The sequence below is a fragment of the Gopherus flavomarginatus genome, chromosome 3, assembly GCF_025201925.1.
Source record: "Gopherus flavomarginatus isolate rGopFla2 chromosome 3, rGopFla2.mat.asm, whole genome shotgun sequence".
NCBI classification, from domain to species: domain Eukaryota; kingdom Metazoa; phylum Chordata; order Testudines; family Testudinidae; genus Gopherus; species Gopherus flavomarginatus.
In genome coordinates this window covers 155119534-155144660 of record NC_066619.1, presented here as the reverse complement: position 1 = coordinate 155144660, position 25127 = coordinate 155119534, and the positions used below count along the sequence as shown (strand labels likewise).

Below are 25127 nucleotides of genomic sequence, written 5' to 3'. Positions count from 1 at the left end.
TCAGCCCAGGCCCTTGGACAGGCCAGGCAGTAATAGCTCAGGCTCAGGCCCCTAGCAGGGGCTGAGCAAACACAGTATCAGCCCGGGCTCTTGGCTCGGGCGGGGCCCCAAACACAAGTCTAGTTCGCTCTGGCCCTCTGGGTCAGGGCAGCGCAGTGGCAAAGTCAAAGGGGCCCAGCCCTTGGTCCGGGCGGGGCACCAAACACAAGTCTAGTTTAGCTCTGGCCCTCTGGGTCAGGGCAGCACAGTGGCAAAGTCAAAGGGGCCCAGCCCTTGGTTCGGGCGGGCACCAAACACAAGTCTAGTTTGCTCTGGCCCTTTGGGTCAGGGCAGAGCAGTGGCAATAGGCGGGAAGAGGGGGAGTCTGCCACCCGGTTACGGGTGGCAGGGGGAACGCAGGCCCTCCCACTCCACTGCGTTCCAGCCCGGGGCCCTAGCAGCGGTCAAGACTCGCTGCGGTCAGTGGGGATCCTGGCCACAACACACTGACATGGGTTCGGGCGCTTCAGGAGCCGAACCAGGGTCGGCTATCCCCAGGCTACTTCCAACCTACCCCTCTCTGGGTACCTGGTCCTTGCTGGCGTCGTCTGGGGGGTCCCAGACCATGGGCTCCTCCGGGTACCGGTCATGGGGAAGCTCAGGCCACTCCTCGGGGTATCAGGCACGCAGCAGATCCGGCTGACGTTCCTCCGGGTACCGGGTCTGAGGCAAGTCCAGCCAGCGCTCCTCTGGGTAGTGGGCGCGGGGCAGGTCCGGCCAGCGTTCCTCTGGATATTGGGCGCGGGGCAGGTCCAGCCAGCGTTCCTCTGGATAGTGGGCGCGGGGCAGGTCCAGCCAGCGTTCCTCTGGATAGTGGGCGCGGGGCAGGTCCAGCCAGCGTTCCTCTGGATAGTGGGCGCGGGGCAGGTCCAGCCAGCGTTCCTCTGGATAGTGGGCGCGGGGCAGGTCCAGCCAGCACTCCTCCGGGTAGTGGGCGCGGGGCAGGTCCGGCCAGCGTTCCTCTGGGTAGTGGGCGCGGGGCAGGTCCGGCCAGCGTTCCTCTGGGTAGTGGGCGCGGGGCAGGTCCGGCCAGCGTTCCTCTGGGTAGTGGGCGCGGGGCAGGTCCGGCCAGCGTTCCTCTGGGTAGTGGGCGCGGGGCAGGTCCGGCCAGCGTTCCTCCGGGTAGTGGGCGCGGGGCAGGTCCGGCCAGCACTCCTCCGGGTAGTGGGCGCGGGGCAGGTCCGGCCAGCACTCCTCCGGGTAGTGGGCGCGGGGCAGGTCCGGCCAGCACTCCTCCGGGTAGTGGGCGCGGGGCAGGTCCGGCCAGCACTCCTCCGGGTAGTGGGCGCGGGGCAGGTCCGGCCAGCACTCCTCCGGGTAGTGGGCGCGGGGCAGGTCCGGCCAGCACTCCTCCGGGTAGTGGGCGCGGGGCAGGTCCGGCCAGCACTCCTCCGGGTAGTGGGCGCGGGGCAGGTCCGGCCAGCACTCCTCCGGGTAGTGGGCGCGGGGCAGGTCCGGCCAGCACTCCTCCGGGTAGTGGGCGCGGGGCAGGTCCGGCCAGCACTCCTCCGGGTAGTGGGCGCGGGGCAGGTCCGGCCAGCACTCCTCCGGGTAGTGGGCACGGGGCAGGTCCGGCCAGCGTTCCTCTGGGTAATGGGTGCAAGGCAGGTCCGGCCAGCGTTCCTCTGGGTAGTGGGCGCGGGGCAGGTCCGGCCCGGCAGGAGCCCAGGCACCAGCGTCTGTCCTCTCCGGCAGCCTGCACCCAACTGAGTGCTGGGACCAGGCTTTTATACTTCCTGTCCCGCCCCTTGACTTCCGGGGGGCGGGGACAGGCCGTGCTGACTCCGCCCACTGAGGCGCCTGCTCTGGCTCGTCCCCCTCAGGAGCGGCGGGGAGCCAGGGCGCCTCCTTACAGGGGAGCTTTTTATTATTATTTTTCTTTAAAAAAGAAGAGTCATCCAGGCTAACACTTTGCTTCATTTTGACTCTTCTGAAATCATGAGAAATATGTATGTTTCAACAAAGACCTGGAGGATTTACGTGTGCACATCCTCACCTCCCCCTGCCCAGTAATGTAGATGAGGATTCTGAGCTACAACCACAAATGTGGTGTAATGAATTCTGAAACCAGACCAAACCTTCTTGGTAGTGTTGCAGAATCAAAACTTCGACCAGATTCTCCAAGATTTGGGAGCCTTTTGGCAAATCTGGATGTCAGCGTTGCTCCACATTAACGGCACCAAACCTAGGCCAACTTTCCTGGGTCTGAACCAAATCTGCAGTAACCTTTGGCTGAATTTGTAGCTTCCAGTGCAGAGAGTGTGAAATTTCGTGGCTGTGGCTGGAGTTTTGTGGTCTGAGTCAAACCTATATCTAAAAGCAAAATTCAAAGGGTACAAATCTACATAAGGTGAAACCAAAAAGACAAAACCAGAATGCTTGAACCACTGTGAACTGATACTGCTGGATATTTTACACTCAATTCTATTCATACCCTGTTGGAATTGAGAAGCTTTGGACCTCAGCTGTGATGTTGGTTGTGTAAAGTTCTCGTTGCCCTTATTTTTAAGGGTGGGTTGGTGCCACAAATGTAGATGGAAGAGATTCAGCATGTGCAATGCACCGAACATGGGACTATGGACTTCTGAGTTCTAGTCCCAGTTCTAACCCAGACTCTTTTTTGCGATGCGGACAAGTTACTTAATATGTGTTTGAGTCTGACGCTATAATCTGAGGAGAGCTGGACAAAAATTTTCCATCCAAACAGTTTCAGTGGAAAATGGGACTACTAGTTCTTACCTATGGCTTGCAGAGGTATTGTGAGGAACGAGGATGATGAGTTAACATCTGGAAAGTGCTATCAGGGTGTAAAGCACTAGTTAGATAAGTGCTACCGCTCAGAGCCTCAAAAGGTATTCAGGCTCTTGACTCCCTGCCTTCAATGGGAATTAGGCAACTAAATAACTTTCAGGATCTGGGCCCTATGTTATTGGCTGCCTGTTTTGGAGAGGATGTACGTTAGCTAGTGAAGGAAGGCTCTGACAGACTCTGCTTGAATTACTGCACATCCTGTATATATGGTTCTACAGTACTTCTGACTAGTTTACTAGGCCAATGGATGTTACTGTTGCTCCACATAAACTGCATTAGAACAGAATTAAAAGCAATTAGACAGTTAAAACATATGTGCTAACAGGGTTGTTCTTGATGGTTTAGGTTTGGCACCACCTTTAACCAAAAATGGGTGTGAATTGTGTGAACATAGGAAGCTCCTTTTCAAGAGCTTTACCTTTAGAAATGTGACTGATATACTATTATTAGCAAGAGAGATAAGGGAAGGCTAAGAGCCATGCACACACACACACACAGAAGCTTAGGCCTATAGCCAGGGCTTGGAGAGCCAGAGGGTGGAGGCAACACACACATGCTTGTAATTAAGGTCAGGGTCAGTTCAATGAAGGCCTCCAAAGCTGTCCCCTCCTAAAAGGCTCAACATCCATTGTGTGAAATTCTACCTTACTCCTCACCTTACCACTTGTTCCACACTGCAGTATTTTCCCAATTAACACTGGGGAACATTCAAGTACACCAAAAAGGCTGAAATTCAGGCCATCCAAGACACGTTTTTATCTCCGTTTCACATCTCTAATATATACAACCTTCCTAAATGTTTACCTGGCAGGAACAATCTGGACAATCGAGTGCGCTGGGGGAAAACACAGACACGGTAACATTTTTTTAAAAAGCATCTATGTCATTTAGGGGCATAAGTCTCCTTTTCAAAAGCACCTAAGTCACGTAGCAGCCTAAGTCTCACTGACTTTCAATGACTTCTAAGTGACTTAGGCGCTTTTGAAAATGGGACGTAAGCTCCTAAGTCATTTAAATGCTTTTGAAAAAAAAGTCACTCACAATCAACTAGTCCTCGTCTCTGAAGTTGCCCTTATTCCCAGACTTTTCCAAACTGTTATAAGCATTAGTGTTGTTCCTGTTCACACCACCTGATTCACCACTTCTCTGTTCGCTTTACCTAGGACCTCAGTGAGCCACTGCTTAATTTGTTGCTGCTGTATTATTAAAGAGGATTCACTCACTGTGCAACTAAATACTCTCTGAAAAGTGTGAAAAGAAACTAGGTCACGGAGAGCCTATTTTAGTGATAGCCAGTAATGCAGCTGCTACATTTCTGGGTCAGTTGCCACTTCGAATCTAATGGCTTTGTAGGGGTCTACAAAACAAATGCAGTGTTCACTCTCATTCCCATAAAATGTAGCACTACAAGCCAGTATTAACCTTTTTCTTGATATAAAGAGTTTTCAGCTGATTCCCACTGATTCAATGAGTGATTTGCACTGAACCACAGACAACTGTTTGTGAAACTGATGGAGAAATACAGTCACGAGGACACAGGACAAAAGAAAACGTGCCACATCGTTCTTAAACTGACACATAAGGCTGCTACAGTCTCCTCCTTCAAACCACTTCTCAAGGCAAATTCAGGACAGTGCAAACACTTCCACTGCACCTTTACTCTTCCAGTGGTTAGGCCCCATATGCCTTTGGATTGGGACAACCATTTAAATGGGCAATAGACCATGTACTGTACCATGTCCCAAATATGAAGATTCTCTCTGTGTGTCTGGATGTATATCCTTATGCCAGTGTCTGAACACTAGCATCTCTTGACTCATCAAGAGTGTCACTTCATGCACACATAGAGTGACCATAAAGTCAAGTGAAATTCAATGGCTGTCTGACATCTTTACCATGACAGAAGACATAAATAGGAACACAGGAACTGCCAGACCAGATCAGAGCAGGAGGGTCCATCTTGTCCTGTAACCTTTCTCCAACAGTGGCCAGCGCCAGCTTCTTCAAAGGAAAGCACAAGAAACCTCATGCTAGGTACTTATGGAATACCCGGTCCATAAGGAACACACCTTCCTAAACTCTGTGTTTGGCTTGTGCCCTGCACAACAAAGGCTTCTAACGTGTCTAATGTAACTCTGGATATTCCCATTATCTGTATAAATATCCAGGTCATTTTTTACTCCAGCTAAGCTCTTAGCATTGATATCTTGTGGCAGCGAGTTCCACAGACCAATTACACATCACATAAAACAACATTTCCTTTCACCAGTTTGTAATTTGCTGCCTTTCCATTTCACTGACTGTCCCCTTATTGAAGTGCTCTGTGAAGGGCCTGGCTCCACTTCTCAATACCATTCATTATTTTGTATACCTTCCCCATGTCTCCTCTAAGAAAGGGGACAATAAAGCGGGCTCAGGGATGTTTTCCTTCACAGATCAATTTGATTTTTAACTCAACTATTTCCACGGTAAGCACTTTGGGGGCAGACAGTGCCTTTTACTACATGTCTGCACAGCACCTAAGACAACGGGGCCCTTACCTGGTTAGGGCCTTTAGGCGCTACTCTAATACAAATAAATACTAACACCAGAATACAGGTTAATAAGTTCAATGTGCCAGATGCACTCTTGATTTGTCCTGTTTAAAAGGTATGTTTAATGAGCACAATTTTCCTTTCAGTCCCTTTCTGCCAGCATCCCAGCCTGTATTACAAACAATGTAAGTGGTATCTGATTCAAGAACAATCAAGGAAAACCAGTTTTTATGCTGTAATTTGCAGTTAAGTGTAGCTTCCCCAGCGCAAAAGTGAGCTCACAACACTTTGCACTGATATAGCAACTTTCCAGCCAAGGATCTTAACACTTTTTACAGAGCTTGGTACATTTTATAATTGCCCCAATTTCACAGATGGAGAAACTGAGAAAGAGGCAGATGCTCAGTGGAGCCATGACAAATAACCAACACACAACCCCCTAGGACTCTTTTAAAATCAATATTTAGATACGAAGGAATCATTTAGCAATCACAGTGGAGCAGAGAAACAGCGTGATGTTGATTCACTGATTCAGACCTGCGAACAGGTTTGTAGGCACTGCCAGGTATGTGCTTTAAATGGACTTGGTGTGCCAGTGACCCATTGTTTAGAGTCACTGAATCTGTTCCCAGGCAATCATCCGTACCTGGGGCATTTATCAGGATCCTGATGAAATCAACTCTCTGGTACTCTTATTAGATTCCCTTGAAAATCTTCTTGTCTCCACTCAGAATAGGCTGAGGCTCTTTAACCTACGAATCCTGCTGGTTACCCCATTTGCATTAAACAGGAGCCAGCCCCCTTTGGTAAGTTTTGTGCTACACATTGAGTCACCATGTCCAGCCACAGTCCCTTACTGTTTGCTCTCTCTAACCACATTCCTAGCAGACAAAGCCATTACACAGTTCAACTCTACCTGCCCGCCCCTAAACACAACCTGTCTGTGAGACAGCATGTTGATTACTTCTGAAATTAGCGGTCCAGCCTGGAAGGGCAGCGCCACACACAAGTTAGCCCCTTTTTTCCAAATCACAAAATAGGTTCCTTTTATGTTTGGGACAAAGGTTTTGCTTCTGATACCATCTAATCATTCCTAGCGTGAGAGGCATAACAATAAATCATCGCCGCACGCTGCTCTTATGAGTGCTACCACATGTGAGTCTGCTCTTGATCGTACCACTGCATCATTGGCACTGAAGTCTCTGAAAGCAGAATCTGGCCAGCCAACTCTCTAGGCTCCCATGATGCACTGACTGTACTTTTGCAGTGCCCACAATTGGGGGTTGATTCTATTCCTACTGAAGTCAACAGGACTTCAATAAACAAGGCTTGGGCCCCTTCTTCCTGCAACTGCTTTCTGCAGGAACTGTTCAGGGTGTGACTGAAAATGATTCTCCTTGGCTCTCCCTGTACACCAGTGGAAAACAGCTGGGCCCTCCCTGTGAGCACAATGCAGGTGTGTATCATTATGTAGTTTCTGTTGTGAAACACTCCTTCCTCTGTTTGTTTGTATGTTTGTGTGTGTGTGCGTGTGCGTGCTACTGGGAGGGGTGAGTTCAGAATTGCCATGGGGCTATGTGGGTGTAGAGAGCTGCCAAGTCTAACTCATGTGGAAGGAGACTCCTTCCTTTAGAATTAATCTCCAGGAATTATCAGAAGTCTCATCACTTTGGGATGAAGAGTTTTGCCAAGTGTCTTTCAACATGCCCTTTAAAATCTCACTCATTTCGTATCTCCCTTTTTCCAACGGACAGAGGGGGACAGACCCAGACGAGGGAGAGCCTTGCATTATGAGCTCTCAGTTGCACGTGCTGCATCTAAACACAGGATGCCACTAGCTGTGGGGATGTTTGTTGTCCCATATTAGCACCCAGTGAAGGACTAGTTAATTTCAGCCACTAATACATGTGAATTTGCTTGGATTTCCAATAGAAACTAAGGCTTTCCACCTACAAACAAATGGGATGGGGGGGGGAGAAAAATCACAAGGGGAACAATTTTTCTCTTGACATGTAAATTAAATGGCAAAAATGAACCAACTGGATCTGCATATGTTAGAGAAGAATTTAGGTCAAAATTTTCAGATAAAAGTGTGATTGATGCCCATAAGTGGAGTCTGATACTTAAATACCCAACATGATTTTACATTATGTTATGAAATCCTCATCAGATCTAATAATCAACTTAATAACAGAAGCATGTTTAAATCATTCCAGTACACACATGCTGGACACTTTACAAGGAACAGTGTACTAGATAAAGGAACAAACCGATCCAGCTATCACTGGGCGATTTCTGCATCATTCAAGAATGTCTGTTCAGTCTTGCTGCCCAGTGGAGAGCTGTGACGTGATGGACTGTCTCACTGTAAGATGCCTTTCTAACTACTGCCAATTATCCCACCGCATCATCCTAGGTTTCAACAATTTACACAAAGAACAACCCAAAACCTCAACAGCCACAAGGACAACATTCAGAGTAGGAAACTGCAAAGGGTCAGGATGGACGCCCCAGGACTTTCAGCACAGCGTATCTTCTACAATACAAGTAAAACATTTCAGTACAATCCTTCCCCAAAACAACAACAGGAACAAGGAGAAATGAGATTAAAGAAATCCAACTATATTCTGGTAGAAAATTGTCTTCTCCAGACAATCAGGAGAAAAAAGCCAGCGAAATGAGGCTACCAAACCTGGCATGAAATGCCCTGAGAAAAGAACCTGTGTGCAGGTTCAGAATAGACCCTTCTGCTTGGATTTCCAATAGAAACTAAGGCTTTCCATCTACAGCATGCCTTCCAGCAGAAACACTCACTAACCCAGATCATGAGACCGTCTCTTGTACTGTCCTCTGTGCCCCCTTCTGCCATCTGTAAATATTGCGTACACACACACACACACACACACACACACACACACACACACACACACACACACACACGCACACACTCTCTTAACTCACAGACCTTGGTGCTGCTGTCCAACAGGCCAGGATCTTCAGAACTGGGTGCGGGTCTGAGTGCATAGCGAGCTGCACACGGAGGCCGTACGCCAGTGACATGCAGCTTTACCATTAATGCTATTGTTTCCGACAAAGAGGTGAAGCTATGCTCAAGAAGGGTATCCCAGAGGGATGGAGACAGAGCCAGTCTTGCTCACACCTTGAACAGGCAGACACTAACTAACCAGGAAAAGCTCCTCTTCTAACAACCTACAGCCTCTGTCTTGCTCCATACCTGCTCTGCAGTAATTGCCATTGCTGCAGGCACTGAGGGGATGATGACACTTGAGCATAAGAGGGCAGAGTGACTAAAATGGGGAGGGGAAAATACTGGGCATTTATAAAGGATGCCCTCATTTGTTTTTCCTTTTTTTCAGATGTTGCTGTTACTACTTAGAAATCCGCTATATTTCTCCCTCCCCTATTCAGTCACTCTGACCCCTGTTGAGTAAGTATCATCTTTTACAGATGGGCAAGATGATGCACTGAGAAATGAAGACCAAGATTTTCAAAAAACAAGAGCTTAAAGTTAAGTTCCTCAAACCTTATTTAGGTGCCTAACTAAATGGCCTGATTATAAATGGCATACCCAATAGATCCCATTGACTTCAGTGGGAGCTGCTGGGTGGTGAGCAGTTTTGAAAATCTGTCCAGTAATGTAGGAGCCTAACGTTCCTATTTTTGAAAATCTTGGCTACGGTGAGCTGCCCAAAGTCACACACTGAATCAGTAGCAGAGCAGGAAATAGAATTTACGTTATTGTCTTCCAGTCACCGTCCCTAGACAACACTCCCTAGCCATTCTTGTTTCACTTGCATCATACGTTTCCTGAATTTAGTACTCTCACGATGCAATGAGGATATATCTTTCCACTACACCAGCAACAGGAGAACATCCCACACACAGTTTAATTAATGAGGTGCCTAAATCTTCTTAAATCAAACTGCTTTTTCTCAAGCACACGGACCAATGCTGTGGTGCCTTCCTTTGATCTCCATGTTACTCAGGCAACGTCCAACTGGGCTGCCCTTCAGAGCTTGCTTTTGATACCTAAATTCTCCAGACATCATTAAAAAGGTACCACCATAAAACAGGAGCCATCAGCAGCAAGTGAGGCGCTGCTAATCCCAAACCAAAAATAACATCTGCCCACATGACAGCTGTAAGGAGAGGCGGGAGGGAATCACAAGTCTTATGCCGAAGAAGAAGGGAATGTTTTCAAGTACAGTTGGTTGCTGGTGCCACTCTGTCAATTACCCAAGCTCAGCCTCTCCTGTACATAATGGGCATCTGTGTTGCTGCCACTGTTGAAAGCAGAGTTATACCCTGAATTAAATATTATTGTGGATGCCGACCACTGCCCTATTAGTAAAGAAAACATATTTCACAACCAGGCGGCTTGCTGGCTTTGCTCTCATTGAATAGTGACAGTCTTAAAGCCTTTTCTTTAGCATTTGCTTAAGTCGGATTAGCATCATCCAGTCATGTACTTGAAAGACTATTCCACTGAGGAACTCTTTGTTAAATTCTGATTAAACAGTGAGACATGACAAGGCAGAGACGCTGGGGTATTAATTCATACCTTGCACATCCTGCAGAGGCCTTGTTGACAACACACTGATATGGGAAATGTAACACGCTGATTGGGCCCTAGAGTGGGAATGACACTGCAAATTGTTGAGCTCCTTTAAAGTTCGGGTCGTGGCAGGCATGATCTGGCTCCAGAGTGATTGGCTACAATTAAACCAAGTACACCTCTACCCTGATGTAACCTGACCCGATATAACACGAATTCAGATATAACGCGGTACAGCAGTGCTCGGGGGGTGGGGGGGAGAGGAACTGCGCCCTCCGGAGGATCAAAGCAAGTTTGATATAATGTGGTTTCACCTCTAATGCAGTAAGGTTTTTTTGGCTCCTGTGGGCAGCGTTATATCAGGGTAGAGGTGTAGATAATATGATTTTAAAAAAAAGAGTTGTGGAGAGTATTCTGAAAAGTGCTCAGCATTGACTTAAACATTGATCCCAGAGAAGATAATGGTAAAACTCTCCTTGATTTCAAGGGAAGCAGAGGTTGGCCAATGCTGAATGTTTTTTGAAAATGTGGCCCCATGATGTTAATTACGTTAATTAAACCATAATTTCAAATATGGCCAAAAAACATAATTGTCAAGTAAGTGGCTATGACAAAAACCTAATTATGCTGTTAGAAATGCAGCTAGGTTCCTGAATCACATGACATGATGAAAGACACGTGGAGAAGCATCTTATGACTCCAAGGAACCAAATAAACTCTCAGCTATCAACAAATGAAGCAACTGCAGCAGTGCACTCTAATGAGAGAGGAAAGTCAGCAGAGCATTTAAAGGTAATATAACCTCCTTTTATTACCATATAAAACTGCTGAGCAGGGCCCACAACATTCTGACGTACCAATTATCTTGTACATTGAGAACTTGGGTTGGTCCCAATTCAAAGAATTTTACATGGTAATAACATGAGGATATAATCCCTTTAAGTGCTGTGGAACCTGATAAAGGACTCGTGTGTTTGTACAGAACCTAACACAGGGAGGGTCCTGATCTTGTCTTTGGGTAAAACCACAGAACAAATAAATATTAAAATAATAACGATGTAGACTGCTTTTGAAACAACGTAGTAGAGTTTGTGCACCATTTTATGTATGTTCTAGCCTGTGAGCACCAAACTGGCAGGACGTGGTGACAAACAGCTTTTTCAATATGTCATATCATATTTGAAGCTGTTTTATAGTCTTGCAATGTGCATACAGTAAGATCATACACTATTATATGTACGATATTGATGGGCATTCTGGAGAGCATCCAAGTTATCTGACGAGCTAAAACACAGGCCAGTAATTCTCTAGCAATACCACATGGCTACCAAATGAAGCTGAATTACCATGAAAATATTCCATACACCTATGTTTTTATTCCACTTTCCACTCATATTAAAACAGTAACAACGTAGCATTGCCTGAGGATTAGCAACCAGCCAGGTTTAATGGATTTAGGGCCAGCAGCTTCTCTCACCAGGTCATTAATCTCCCCTGAAATGCCTTTCACCTTGATCACTAGACTTGAGGATCTGCAGGGCGTCACTGATTATCTTTGAGGGTTTCACCAAAGGCTCAGAATCAAAGCTTGGGAGTACACAGCTTTTGATTCTAGAGAAACGTCAGCCATCTGAGAAAGGGAATTTCAGGAAGCGAAGGACTATTTGAGTAACACCTTGAATTACCACATGCTTCTAACAGAATTCCTCACTCACGCTGCACGCAGTTATCTTGGGTGCTGCACATAAAAAGAGCTAATTCTCCCCCCACTGCCCTGTGTTGTCATGCGGGTACCTCTCCTTTATTATAATGAAAATTAATTTCATAAACTTCCCCTGTGCCAGAGTAGAGAATATGAGCCCAATCCTTCCAAGCCTTACCCACATAAATAGTCTTAGCTTCCTCCAAAATCCCTGAGTGTGCAGTGAACTTATCAGCTTCTGCTCAGTGACCCCCATGTGACAGTGCGAGCAGTTTACGGCTAACTCATCCCTCTGGGCACTTTGCAAGGGTTCCCACCAGGGCCAATGTGAGGAGATAATTGGTTCTATTCCTGATAAAGTTAGTAAGGGGGATGCCACTCCTCAGCTGGAGGCAGCTAAAAGCGAGACAGGAGGGAGATGGAAAAGGTTGGGAAGAGGGCTCAGAGAAGCCCAGAACCTCATCGAGGTGAGATCTCACACCCTGTGCCTTGGAAGAAGGTAAAAAGCCTTGTGTTGTGGGGGACAAGCACCTGTATAGCACATTCTAAATTAAAGCACCCCGTGTTGAACCTATGCAGGAGCATATGAGGACTGTTCGCAGCAAGGACTCCAGGGTCAGGTTAACCCCTCCTCCCCCCTGTGACACCCCTGTTTAGGAAAATAATTAAACACAATGCTTAACTTTAAGCATGACCTTAAGTCTTGTGCACATGCTTAACTTTATGTGTGGCCTGAAGTCCATTTTATTAGGAGGCAACTTAAGCATGTGCTTAAAGTTAAGTACAGGCTTAAGTGCTTTCTGAGTAGGGATGTTCCTCCTTAACCAGGGCCTTCTCGAGGAGCATGAGCATGGAGCAGCCCCGTTCGCACAGCTTGCAGTATAGGAATCTGTTCAGCAAACATTGTTTAGCAGTTCCACAAACCATAACCAGCTGGAAAAGCAAATCTGCCAGTCTACAGGAAAATCCAGTGTTTGCTCAGAAGTGCCCAGGTGGGATAGAGATTTCCTCCTATCTGCAGAGGCCTAATCCTGGATCCAGCAGAGCCAAAAATGTGCTTTTAGGCAGTTGAGAAAACAATTGTACTTTCTCCCTCAAGAACCAACCCCTTTGTGAGCTAGATTGTGTATTGAATTTAATCTCAGGTGTTGCAGCACCATAGGGACAGTTTATTCAGCATTCTTGAGTGGAAAGGATACCCAGTCCTCAGGCTGGGTGAAAATGTCAGTTCTATAGCATACCTACACTCCTCTGTTAGGCTGGCACGCTAGTCCATATTTCATTACAAGCAATCATAGCTACTGCTGTTTGTAGCCACTAGAGCCTCATGAGAAGCTCTCTCTGCACACCAGGGATGGGCAAGTTCACATACAGAAAGGTAAACATACCTTGTTTAACCAGCAACAGTGGCAGGTCTCTATGAATTCACCCTCTCCCCAAAGATTTGTTATAATAGAAATAGAAGTCTCACAATGCCACAATTTAGCATTTTCACCCACACGTTAGTTAATGCAAATTCTGGACAAATTCGTGACGTCTCCTATGGAGGAAGCCAGAACTCGGAGCTAACATACTCTCTGTGCAGGTTGGGAGGAGTGGGACCAAGAATACAGAGAAATGACTCAGTCAGCCTTCATATATAAAGAAATATTTCCTGGTGAACCAACAAAGCTCCAGCTCTCTGACCTTTCATTCTTCTCCAGACACATTATGCTTCTTCTAGCTCAGAAGCATTCACATTCTCCTCCTCCCAGTCAGGCTGGGATTCTGACAAATGTTCTCCAGGCTTTCAAATACTCAAGCACAAAAGAGAGGAGTATACTAAAAGAAACGGCAAATATTGGTTTAGCAGTTGAAGTCAGAGTTTGCGTAAATGATAGGGAGGGAACAAGAACTACCCAATATTACATTGATATCTACACGGTGGCATTCAGGAACCAGAACTCCATCACACGTCGATTCACCAAGTTACCTCGCATAGCCAAAAAATGATTATTTTCCAAGTAAGTTGAAAACATTGGTCAAATTGTCATGTATTCAGAAACCAACCTCTAAGGCCCTGATTCAGCAAAGCATTTATACTGGTGCTTCACTGACTGCATTTTTTTTTTCCAAAATGAGTTTGTTTCCTGCAAACAATTTTGATTTTTCATTAAAAAAATGAACATCTCAAACCCAAAATATTTCAGTTTAGAAATGCTGCCAAAGTACCTCATGGGAGCTGTTGTTCGGATACCCTAAGTCTCCGTTCTCCTCTATGGGCTGACTCCTCGGCCAGAATACATCGCTCCTGACGCATTGCCTCTCCTCCTGGCTTGCAGCTGTGCTAAAGGTATGGAATGTTTAAAAGAACAACAATGGGATTGTTAAATATAAGCTATCCTGCCCAGGTCCTCAGACTTCCATTGAAAAATCAATGGGAGTTAGGGGCCTAAACACCTTCAAGAATCTGGGCCTCAGTGCCTTCATAAGGAGAACCGCCCACCCCAGGGTTTAAGGTTGTTCAAACCTGGGGTTTGGGTTCAGACCCAGCATTTGGTTTGGGCCATTAAAGAGCTGGGAAAGCTGCAAAGTTTGGATCTGGGACCATATACGTCCCAAGATCAAGGGTGATGTTTGTACTCAGTGGTTTAGGGCCATTTCTACTGCTACAGCATTTCTAATGTGCTTTGCCTCTTCTGAATGGAGTAGAGGGAGACCTTCAGACAGTGTAAATCAGCATAGCTCCAGTTAAGTCAATACCTCTATGCCAGACACCAACTAGGAATAAGAAAAATCCATATGAAAATATTTGGGGCAAAGTGGAGCTTTGCAATCTAAATTTAAGTCCTTATTAAATGTTGGATACCCAGGGCCTAATTCTCTTCTCCTTCACTCCAGTTTAATGACAATATAAATTAACTAACTCCAACAGAGTGACTCCTGTGTAAATGAGACCAGAATCAGGCTCCAAACTGGTTGGCCAGGAGCAGCTAGCAAACCCTCCCTGTTAATCTCTGTAAACCCCCGAGCCACCAATTATGCACAAGCTATTTATTCTAAAGAGACAAATAACACAGCGTGAAGAGGAAAAAAATGCCCATGCAGTCAGTCCCCTGCCTTCCCCTGTTATTAAATGCATTTTTTAAAATGAATTTATGGGTTCTTTAACCCTTCAAAACACTGTCTCGCTTGATTCACTGGCTTGGTCTCCAGTGAAGAATCAAAGGCTTTTACAAGAACGGCAAATACTCCACTACTATATCAGTCTAACTGGAGTGATAATAGCCCCGATCTCTGACAGCTTGAGGGCTGTTATAGATACATAGCTGGGTTTTTTGGAAAGGGGGGAACAAGTTTGTAACATACCACTTTGTTTGGCTGGTGTCTTACCCTCCTGACAGGCTGGAATATTTTCTGTGTACCTTCCAAGCCCAATCAAAACAACCCCACAGCGTAAAAGGTGCAGGAGGTGACTTTCTGACACTTTTCAGGACTTGCCATCCCTGGGAATTCTCATGCCCCCCACCCACCCTTGGTAACCTTCATAACAAAACAAGGCTGAATGCCTTCAGAAATGAGTCAGGCCAGAGCAAATGTTGCTCGTGTTTTATCACCCGGGAAACTCAGAAACTTTCCAAGAATGAAGTTATGGGAGTAAAGCAGGCAGCAGGGTAAGCCAGGGAGCTCTAACATACTGTCTCTCGCAGACAACAAGGCCTCAGTGTCAAAGCAACAAGACCAAGGGCATACACAGACCAGAGAAAAAAGCCTCTATAAGAACCTACAGAACGCTGGTTACAAACAGGTGGCGGAACACTAAAGAAAGAGACACACAGAGAGAACAAGCAGCAAGACCCAGACATGCCTGGAATACCTTTTTTCAGGCTGGCATAAAGAATTTAAGGAATTAAGAGGGTTTTCTTTTTTTCCTCCTCAGCAGAAACGTGAAGGATTTAATGATTACTCATTTTGATGGAACAGAAATACTAGCTTGTCTCTTTCCAGGGCACTCTGCTACATCTAACTTACTTGCAACTTCAAAATAATTTGGTTTTACGCTGCTGCTGTTGTTAGCAAATGAGAGAGTGAATACGCTGGTGTTAGTGGGGTGAGCTGGAGCTGGGTGGATGATGGTTTTTTTTGGTTCACTGGCAACTGTGAATGATCAGGGACTAAATTGTTTCACATCAAACTCAAAAAGCCCTTTTTTTTTTGCAAAATTTTTGGTGAACAGAAATGTTGAAAAAAAAATATTTCAGGCTGAATGAAATGTTTAGTTCAGCCTGAAACAAAACGTTTTGAGTTTCAGCTTTTACATTGTTTGTTCCCACAACACTGAAGGAAGTTTCAAAACAAAAAGTGTCATTTTGAATAAAAAAATCCACACGTTTCATTTTGAAAGTGATGAAACATTAATTTTTTTTTCAGAATATTTCACTTTTGTTCTGTTTTCTCAACAGGAACACTTGGGCGAAACCCACACAAATTCACAAAACCTTTCACCATTGCAGACATGGCATTTACCACCACAAAAAGGTTTTGGCTGAAAATTTTTCCCCAGCTCTAATTTTAACTCCATTTGATATTCTTACATGACATAGTTTGAGGATTTCAGAAGGGCTAGGATTGAACGAAATAGTGAAATCTATCTCACCCTACATTTCAACATTCTTCTGGGTTTTACAGAAGCAGTAACACATCTCTGCCACCTCATTCAGAAAATGACCTCCTTCTCTTTAAGGGCTCCATTCTGCAAAGTGCTGAGCACAGGTCCCAGTCCAACAAAGCTCCTAGCAGGGGCAGCTCTAGACATTTCGCCGCCCCAAGCACGGTGGCATGCCGCGGGGGGCGCTCTGTGGAGGGTCCACTGGTCCCGCGGCTCTGGTGGGTCTCCTGCAGGCGTGCCTGCAGATGGTCCACTGGTCCTACAGCTCCACCGAAGCTGCGGAACCAGCGGACCCTCCGCAGGCACGCCTGCAGTAGGTCCACTGGAGCCGCCTGCCGCCCTCCTGGTGATCGGCAGAGTGCCCCTTGCGGCATGCTATCCCAAGCACACGCTTGGCATGGTGGGGCCTGGAAACACGAGCAATCCTGTGGATTTCATTACTTGCATATTTAAAGTCAGTCATGTTCTTAAGCATTTTACTGGATCGAGCCAGAGTACTCAGCACTTTGCAGAATAATGCCCAAATTGCCCCGCAGAACATGCTTAAACCTTTCAAGTAGGACTACTGCTGAGGTTCAGAGCAGGATCTCATACCCGAGGCATGTCTGCAAAGATTTGTCTTGTGTTTGCACTACATTATAAACTCCTTGGTGCAGGGAACGTGTCTCTTTGGGCAGCACTACACACGCTATCAGCACTCAGTACACAACAAATGAAATACTAGTTTGAACCAACGCCTGCATCCAAACAGCCCCCAAACAGTGGGGAAGGTGAGATCCAGACCTAGATCCAAACTCTGCATCTCAAGCCTGTTTCTAACTACTCCAAAGACTTCTGGGTAAATGTCAAGACTAGTTCAGGCCTGATCAGGGGCAGCTCTAGCTTTTTTGCTGCCCCAAGCATGGCAGGCAGGCTGCCTTCGGCGGCTTGCCTGCGGGAGGTCCCCGGTCCCGCGGATTTGGCAGCTTGCCTGCGGGAGGTTCCCAGTTCTGCAGCTTCGGCGTACCCACCGCCAAATTGACGTCAAATCCGCAGGACTGGCGGACGTCCCGAAGGCAACCCACCAAAGGCAGCCTGACTGCCGCCCTCACAGGGACCAGCAGGGCGTCCGCTGCGGCTTGCTGCCCCAGGCACATTTGGTGCGCTGGTGCCTGGAGCCGCTGCTGGGCCTGAAACTGATAGATGCCTCTGAGGCTAGGTCTACACTGGGGGGTAGTAGTGTGTGTCAACCTAAGATATGCAAGTCGGCGTATCTTAAGTCGATTTACCTGGCCGTGAGGACGGCAGTGAGTCAACCGCTGCTGCTCCCCCGTCGACTCTGCTTCTGCCTCTCGCCACGGTGGAGTTCCGGATTCGATGGCAGAGCGATTGGGGATCAATTTTATCGCGTCTACACTAGACGTGATAAATCGATCCCTGATAGATCGATCAGTACCTGCCGATCCGGTGGGTAGTGTAGATGTACTCTGAGTCTCCCAGCTCACACTGATGTTGGTGAGACTTGCAATGTTAGGTACCACCTTGCAGGGTCAAACCCACAATGAATACGGTCACGTCTATTTCTTCAAGACTCTTAGCTGAGCTCCCAAAGAAAACCCATTCCACAATCCTCTTTTCCAGTGCATAGTGTACAAAATAATTTATACATAGATGATGCCAGAGCCTAAACATGTTTAAAGACCATGTAAGGTGAAAGATCTGCAGTAGCAAGTTAAAATACTCATTGCCAGGCAATATTATTACAGTCCTCATTGAAACAGACACATGCTTCGTGCTGGTCTACCTCTGTCCTGGAAATATAGTCGTTCTGAACAAACGACATGAGTCAAATTCAGCCCTTACTCTTGTCCACCCAACCCCCCTTACTTCAGTGGCATTGCACGGATGTGACTGAGAGCAAAGAGCGGCCTTACATCAGCAAAGAAGCCTAAAGAGCGCCCTATCACTTCATGCAACGTACGCACGGGATTTAAATCAACTCACGCTGCTGCTCCTGTGCGTTGGGCTGGAGCCAAATTTCCAGTATATCCAAACCAGGCTGCCAAATAATGGAGCTGACAAACTGGCTCAGAAAGGTTGTATTTCAGCTTGGCAAAGGGACAAGACCACCTCTGACATCAGACACTAGTCCTGCACCTGCTGCGCAGAGAACAGACATAGTCACTAAGAAGCCTGGTGCTGCTGAAATACTTGGGGACAGAGGTAGGGGCTCAATCTGCTGCACATGGGGACTAATTCCAGGGGTTTCTGAAACAGCAGCTTAAATCAGCATTGAAATAACTAGGCAAATGGTCAAATTCTGGCCCGCGTTGTGCCCAGGTATAGAGAGATAGCCTGTTCTGCTCCCCTCCCCCACCTCGGTCCCTAGAGTGGGCCTGGGCAGGAGTCAGCCATAATTTAGGTGGCTGCTGTGACGTTGCTGTCTATATGGTTTTATAAAAATATACTAATGAGTGAATATAATGTCACTGGAATATGCTTCATGCAAAAAGTCTCTTGTAAGGCCTCATTACAAAGCTTATAATCTACTGAGTGTGATCATCCTATTTGTATAAATGTACCACTCTGGTATCTGAAACTAGAAATATGAAATATAACTCTGAGGGCCTATTGTAATTATGCAAAGTGGGGGCCATTAATGGTGGTTTGGAATCTTGATGACTCCCATTAACCAGGACCATTGTCTGCAGATGGCTCTGTTTTACCTATATACGTGTGTGCTGGCAAGTGGGCAATGAAGTCTTGCAGTGACATGTGATCTTGTCACCTGAACTGGAATCCATCTTTAACCTGGTGTCTTTCCATTGAGAAGGAGGGAGTGGGAACCCAGAGAGGGACAACAGATTCCTGCCTTATGCAAAAGATATATAAAGGAGTGGAACAGAACAAAGGGAGGAGAGGAGCCATCATGAAGAATCCCCCAGCTACCACCTGAGCTGGAACAAGAGCTGTACCAGGGAAAGAATTGTGCCCAGGCCTGGAAGGTGTCCAGTCTGAGGAAAAAACTTACTGAAGCATCTCTGAGGGTGTGATTATCTGTATTCAGTTTGATTAGACATAGATTTGTGCATTTTATTTTATTTTGCTTGGTGACTTAACTTTGTTCTGTCTGTTACTACTTGGAACCACTTCAATCCTACTTTCTGCATTTAATAACATCACTTTCTACTTATTAATAAACTCAGAGTATGTATTAATACCTGGGGGAGCAAACAGCCGTGCATATCTCTCTATCAGTGTTATAGAGAGCAAACAATTTATGAGTTTACCCTGTATGAGCTTTATACAGGGTAAAATGGATTTATTTTGGTTTAGACCCCATTGGGAGTTGGGCATCTGAGTGTTAAAGACAGGAACAATTCTGTAAGCTGCTTTCAGGTAAACCTGCAGCTTTGGGGCAAGTAATTCAGACCCTGAGTCTGTGTTGGAGCAGACGGGAGTGTCTGGCTCAGCAAGACAGGGTGCTCAGGTCCCAAATTGGCAGGGAAGGCAGGGTTAGAAGTAGTCTTGGCACATCGGGTGGCAGCTCCCAAGAGAGTTTCTATGATCCACCCCGTCACAGCTGTGCTCCCTCCTCATGGGCAATGGGAGTCCGAAGTACTGCTGGCAGAGCTCAGCCACAGAGTGGTCACACAAGACAGCACCAGGGGAGCTCGTCAGACCTATCCAGAAGGATAAGTAAAGGCAACCCATGACTGTGCTTCCCTCAGAACTCCGGGAGACCTGATCTTGCCCCTGCCCTGCAGAAGCAGGACGCCTTTATCCACTGCTGCTCAGGCAACGCTCCACCTCCTTCCAGCTGTCTCTAGGCCATTCAAACAACAACTGGCCAAGGGCACCCTTTCTCCTCTCTTCCCCTGAGAAAATCCCATGCAGCAGGCAGCGAAAATGGACAATTAAATTATACTGCGACTTTTTCCTTTGTGACTCCACCCCTAAAAGCTAAGAATCAACCCCAGCAAAGAAATGGAAATGCAGCAACACTGGCTACTAGCCAGGCTGGGGAAGGGCTCAGAGTGGAGTAATTTTCATTAAGAAGATAAGATCACTCAGGGTTCTTAGGTAGCTCATAGCAGCCAGTACCCTCTCCATCCTGCTTTTAAAAAAATAGGCCATTTGTTAACTTTCATAACCACACACACACACACAGAGCAATTCAGATGAAGGGTGTGTGCCTCTGAGTTCCATTAGAGAAGAAATGATGACTTTGCAAATTAGAGTGAGTTCCTCTCGTCTGCACTTTAACTCAGTTAAAAAAACAATACTTCTTCTCTAGCACTTTTCATCAGTCCATCTCCAAGCCCTTTGCAAAGAAAGTATCATCAACCCAATTTTACAGAGGAGGAAACTGTAAACACAGAAGCATAATGACCTGCCCAAGATCTCCGAGCAGGCCAGCATCTCAGCTGGGAATAGAACCCAGGTCTTAAGGCTCTGTCATAGACCATGGACGCAGGGGTGGGAGAGAAACCTGGGCCATGGCCCAACAAATTTTGGTCAGTTTTGCCAAACCTGAGTGACACTGCAACCTCATGTGCCACGTCGCAATATCACTCACTCACGTTTGGAGGGGTGTGCATAAGAGGGTTTGACGGGTGGGGCAAATCTAAGCATCTCCCATCCTGGCCACACGCACTTTAAATGGTGTTCCACAGCCCCTGCCGGGTGACTCATAGTTTCTAGCAAAGGCAAGCTGCAGTGATTGATAACATTATCTTGGAGAGTTCTAACATCCTGGTTAAATATTTTTGGCACTAAAGGAGAATAGGTTCATCAACACATCAATTTTCAGAACAGTTCTCAGGAATAGCTGTCATCGTGGCACCGTCCATTGCTGGGAATGGTCTCAGGAGAAACTGTGGTCTTACTGTCACTTCACAGCAGGAAGCCTGGTCCAATGGTGTAGATCAGACTCTGAGAACATAGTTCAGTGTTTGAATGCATGAGAAAACAGGAGACTTTCCTTAAGGGTGCAGTGCTCTGTAGTGTTGCTTTCAGAACTTACCTTATACATTTAAAAGACTCATGTGTTACCATGCATGGAAGTGTTCTGTTCTTCGTTGTCTAATCAACTGCTACAAGCCACCCGCAGCTAGTCACTCAGCCCTTCTGTGCTGTGGAGGCTCAAGACAGAACTAGGACGCAGAACGAAACACCTTTCACTCCAGAGCATGTAACAGGTCGGGGAGGTCAAACAACTATCATTGGCAGGACAGCTCGGTGAATCAGCTTTGGGACTTCAGCTAGAATTCATCATGCCCTAGAGGGCCGTCCCGCCTCCTCCCCAGCCCCTTGGGAGGACGGCACAAGGTTAGCGGTTCAAAAGAATGAAGGCGAATGTGGTCAGGACTTAGAGGCTCAGCACCGCAAAGCTCTACTCACATGAGTAATCCTTACTGCCTGACTAGTCCCATGGAAGTCAAGAGGGGAGGGGTGGCCATTAAACCTGCATAAGAATGATAAGAAGAGGCTTCGTCAACAGGGACACCCCAACATACACCTTGGTGTATCCCAATCCCCCATGTTTCTCCTGGTGTCCCAAGCCCAAACCAGGGTTCTTCCTTTGCAGGAAGTCAGGTGAGGAAGCCAGCAGGCAGCAGTACCACCACTCTGCTGATGAGAATAGCACTGGACTGGCTGCAACTGCTGGTCAGGTCTTCCCGGCCCCACTTCCTGCTGCTAGCTGTCTCACTGTGGTCTGGACGTGCCATGTAATGAAGTCAATAGTGCTCAGTCTGCACGGTTCCCCTTTGCAACAACAGGCAGACTGCTGCCTCCGCACAACATTGACGTCTGTCCCCATTCTAGCCCTGCACCCACACCTACAGTATCACTTTCCCCAGAGTCCCACCTGCTCCTGAGCACTATACAGAAAAGACGCAAACAACACGCACACGTAGTGAGAAATTATAGCCAGATGGCACAGAGGGTGGAGCACACAGCTCTGATCCTGAAATCTACGCAGGTAATTCTCTGCACCCACACCGAGTCCCAATACTGCACCGGGGCTCTCCATAGCCACCAGGGTCAGTCCCCCGGTGCAGATCTGATTGCAGGATCAGAATCTACCCTTGGAACACTGAGCTGGCTGAATAATGCCAATAAGCCCCCAAACAACGCGAAAGAGCAAGCCTGTGTTAAACATACAAGGGACTGACCCTGGAAAAAAAATCTTTATTTCTTGGATTAAAACACTGCCACAGATAATCCCATTGACTTTAACGAGGAGGTTGGCTGCCAAGAGCTGAAATGAGATTTCCTTTTCTCGAGGGGTGCAAACTTGCAGAAGTATCACAATAATTAAGAGAGACTGGAAGTAATGGAAATCTCCCAAGAAAGCCTGTTCTCATGAGACGTGTAGCCCACCACTGCAGACCCATCAAATCAGATGAGCCTCTGAAATCCCGTTCCCCTCTTGGGAACATTCTAAGGTTCACTCATTAACATTAGAGCACGCAGCAATGTCTCCTTGAAGCACATGGACAAGACAGAGCAGAGCGTTGCTTGATCTTTCCCATCAAAGCTTGTGTCTAACTCTCAGTCCACATTGAGTGATTTTCTGTGTTCCCATAAACATTAAATATGCAAAAATTAAGGCAAATCCTTAAAGCAAAAGTAAATTCTCTGTTTCTCCTCCCTATTTCTTCTTTACCATAAACCATTTCTTTCTACTCTGTCGCCACGCACGCACACCCATCCCCCCACAGCTGTAAAATAACCATCTATCACTTGGATTATGATTTACTTTCAACTTCAAACAGGACTGGTAAACGCACTGATATATGAGCAAGACAATACACAGCTGATTTTCATCGGCAGCTGCTCTTCAACTGAACAGCCTTATGTCACACCAGCAAACGACACGAATCACTCTTCCCAAGCGTGAACTGAATGAAACTATATCAGTATCATGCATCTTGCCTTTATGAGCTTACTAAAAACACACACAGACAGGCCAGCCTGACAGTAATGACAGGGCCTGATTTTATACCACTCGTGCACTTGACTTGATCACATTGTTTTGCCCATAACCCTTTTTAATGCATGCAGTCAGTAGCTGCATACGAGCGAAGTGACAGTTAGGCATGGGGGAACCTCAAAAGGTTTGGCAGCTCGGTTCAAAGCTTGTGACAAATCCTACACATGCCTTACTCATGTGACTAGTTAAAGGGGGTAAGGAGAGTATGATTTGGCCCATTATCCAAACTTGTGGGATCGTCCTTCACTTTTTCCCTCGGACACAAGCAGAGCCTTCATCGGACCTCATATTTCCCTTCCCCTGACACTTGCCTTTCTCTCCGACTCCCAGTAAAAAGCCTTACACCTACCCCTCTTTCCTTGTCCCTAACACTATTCTTTCCTTTAAGAGCAAAATCCCAAAGGAGGGGTGTAACACCCTAGTGAGCCCATTTAATGAAACAGGGCTCAGCACTTCTGTTCCTGTCCAGGTACACCCAGTTGGGCTAATTATGAGGGCAGGGCAGCATCTTGGGGATGTAGAAGGCCGGCTGAGAAGGGACTGCTGGGGAGTCAGAGTGTAGTGTTTCAGCAGGAGACAAGAGCCCTGGCTGACAGAAGATGGTTCCTGGGAGAGGGCTGCAGGCAGGAGGAGCAGCAAGGGGTTCGCTGGCTAGCATTCCCGAGCCAGGGCCAGAAAGGGCTGAAAACAGGAGCAGCAGCAGAACAGGGAGATGCCTGCTGCCTCTAAGCAGGAAAGCTGAAGTTGAGGGCTGTAGGAAGGGAAGCAGTGGGTTAGCATCTCCTTGGTGGAGAGCTGGCTCCCAGAGGAACCATGAGAGATTCTCAGTGGTGAGCCTGTGTGAGTTCCCGCTGGGAAGAGCAGGGTCATGCCCCACAAGGAATGGCTGCAGAGACTGTACCGGTGGAGGGACAGATGACGACAGTTTAAGAGTGCCGGTCTGGCACTCTTGGTGTGAACAGAGCTGGGTTTTTAAAAATTACTGGGCTTGATGTGGACTATGTTGTGGGAATTTTGTGTAGGGTCTTTTGTAAATAATCTGTTGATGGACTAGAGAATAAGCTTGCATGGATTTACTGGCAACCCAAGGGAGAAACTGAGGCAAGGGACCACAAGCAGGGCTGCCACAAGGAGGCAGCCACTCTCTTACAAGAGGGATCTTCCCGGGTAACCTCTCTGCTGGGTTCTAATCTGCTGCTTTATTCAAATCCCATGGACTCCCCTAGATCAGAGGCACCTCCGAATGTACTTGTTCCTCCTCAGACCCGTGGAAGCACCACCAGGATTCCTGGGAGCTGAAGGCAGCAGCCTGCTCAGCAGCAATTCTGACTTACTGAGCCCCTGAAATGGAGTTTGGCATTTCAACAGAGGCAGAGCCCTGTGGGAAACAGGAACAACGTCACTCCTAGGTGTGCGCTCCTGTAGGGCCCCATGCTTTGGGGGAGCTGGCACTTTCAAAAGACCTACAACTCGCCGTACTACCATAGCACCTACAGGCTCAAACTAAGCCCCCCGGCCCTCGGTGTGCAAGGCACTGCACAAGCACATGGTAAGAAACTCCCTGCCCTGAAGAGATCAGACAGAGAAAGGGTGAGAGGCAAAACAGAGACACAGGGAGGTGAAGTGACTTTCCCCAGGTCAGTGGCAGCGCTGGGAATAGCACTAGGTTTCCTGGGTCCCACTTCAGAGCCCTGCTAGCTAACTGCTGCCGTTTCACCATGAGCCCACCCCCCTCGCGAGATGAAATTGGGGGCTAAGCCTTATCACACACAATAATCTTATCCACACCGTCCACCATCCCCCTCCTCCAGATCCCAGTGACAAGCCACAGTCTGCCC

The 25127-nt window shown here is 47.1% G+C and overlaps 1 protein-coding gene across 2 annotated transcripts in view; it reads right to left on the bottom strand.

Annotated features, from left to right (window-relative positions):
• Positions 1-25127, bottom strand: part of SHROOM3 (shroom family member 3) — a 258394-nt gene that overhangs the window by 97937 nt on the left and 135330 nt on the right. The window contains exon 2 of one of the 2 annotated variants that reach the window (XM_050945101.1): positions 13874-13988. The exons of the other annotated variant lie outside the window; for it this stretch is intronic. Coding sequence (XP_050801058.1) covers positions 13874-13878 — 5 coding nt within the window. The 5' untranslated portion in view covers positions 13879-13988. The remainder of the gene's footprint in view (positions 1-13873; positions 13989-25127) is intronic. 2 annotated transcript variants of the gene reach the window in all.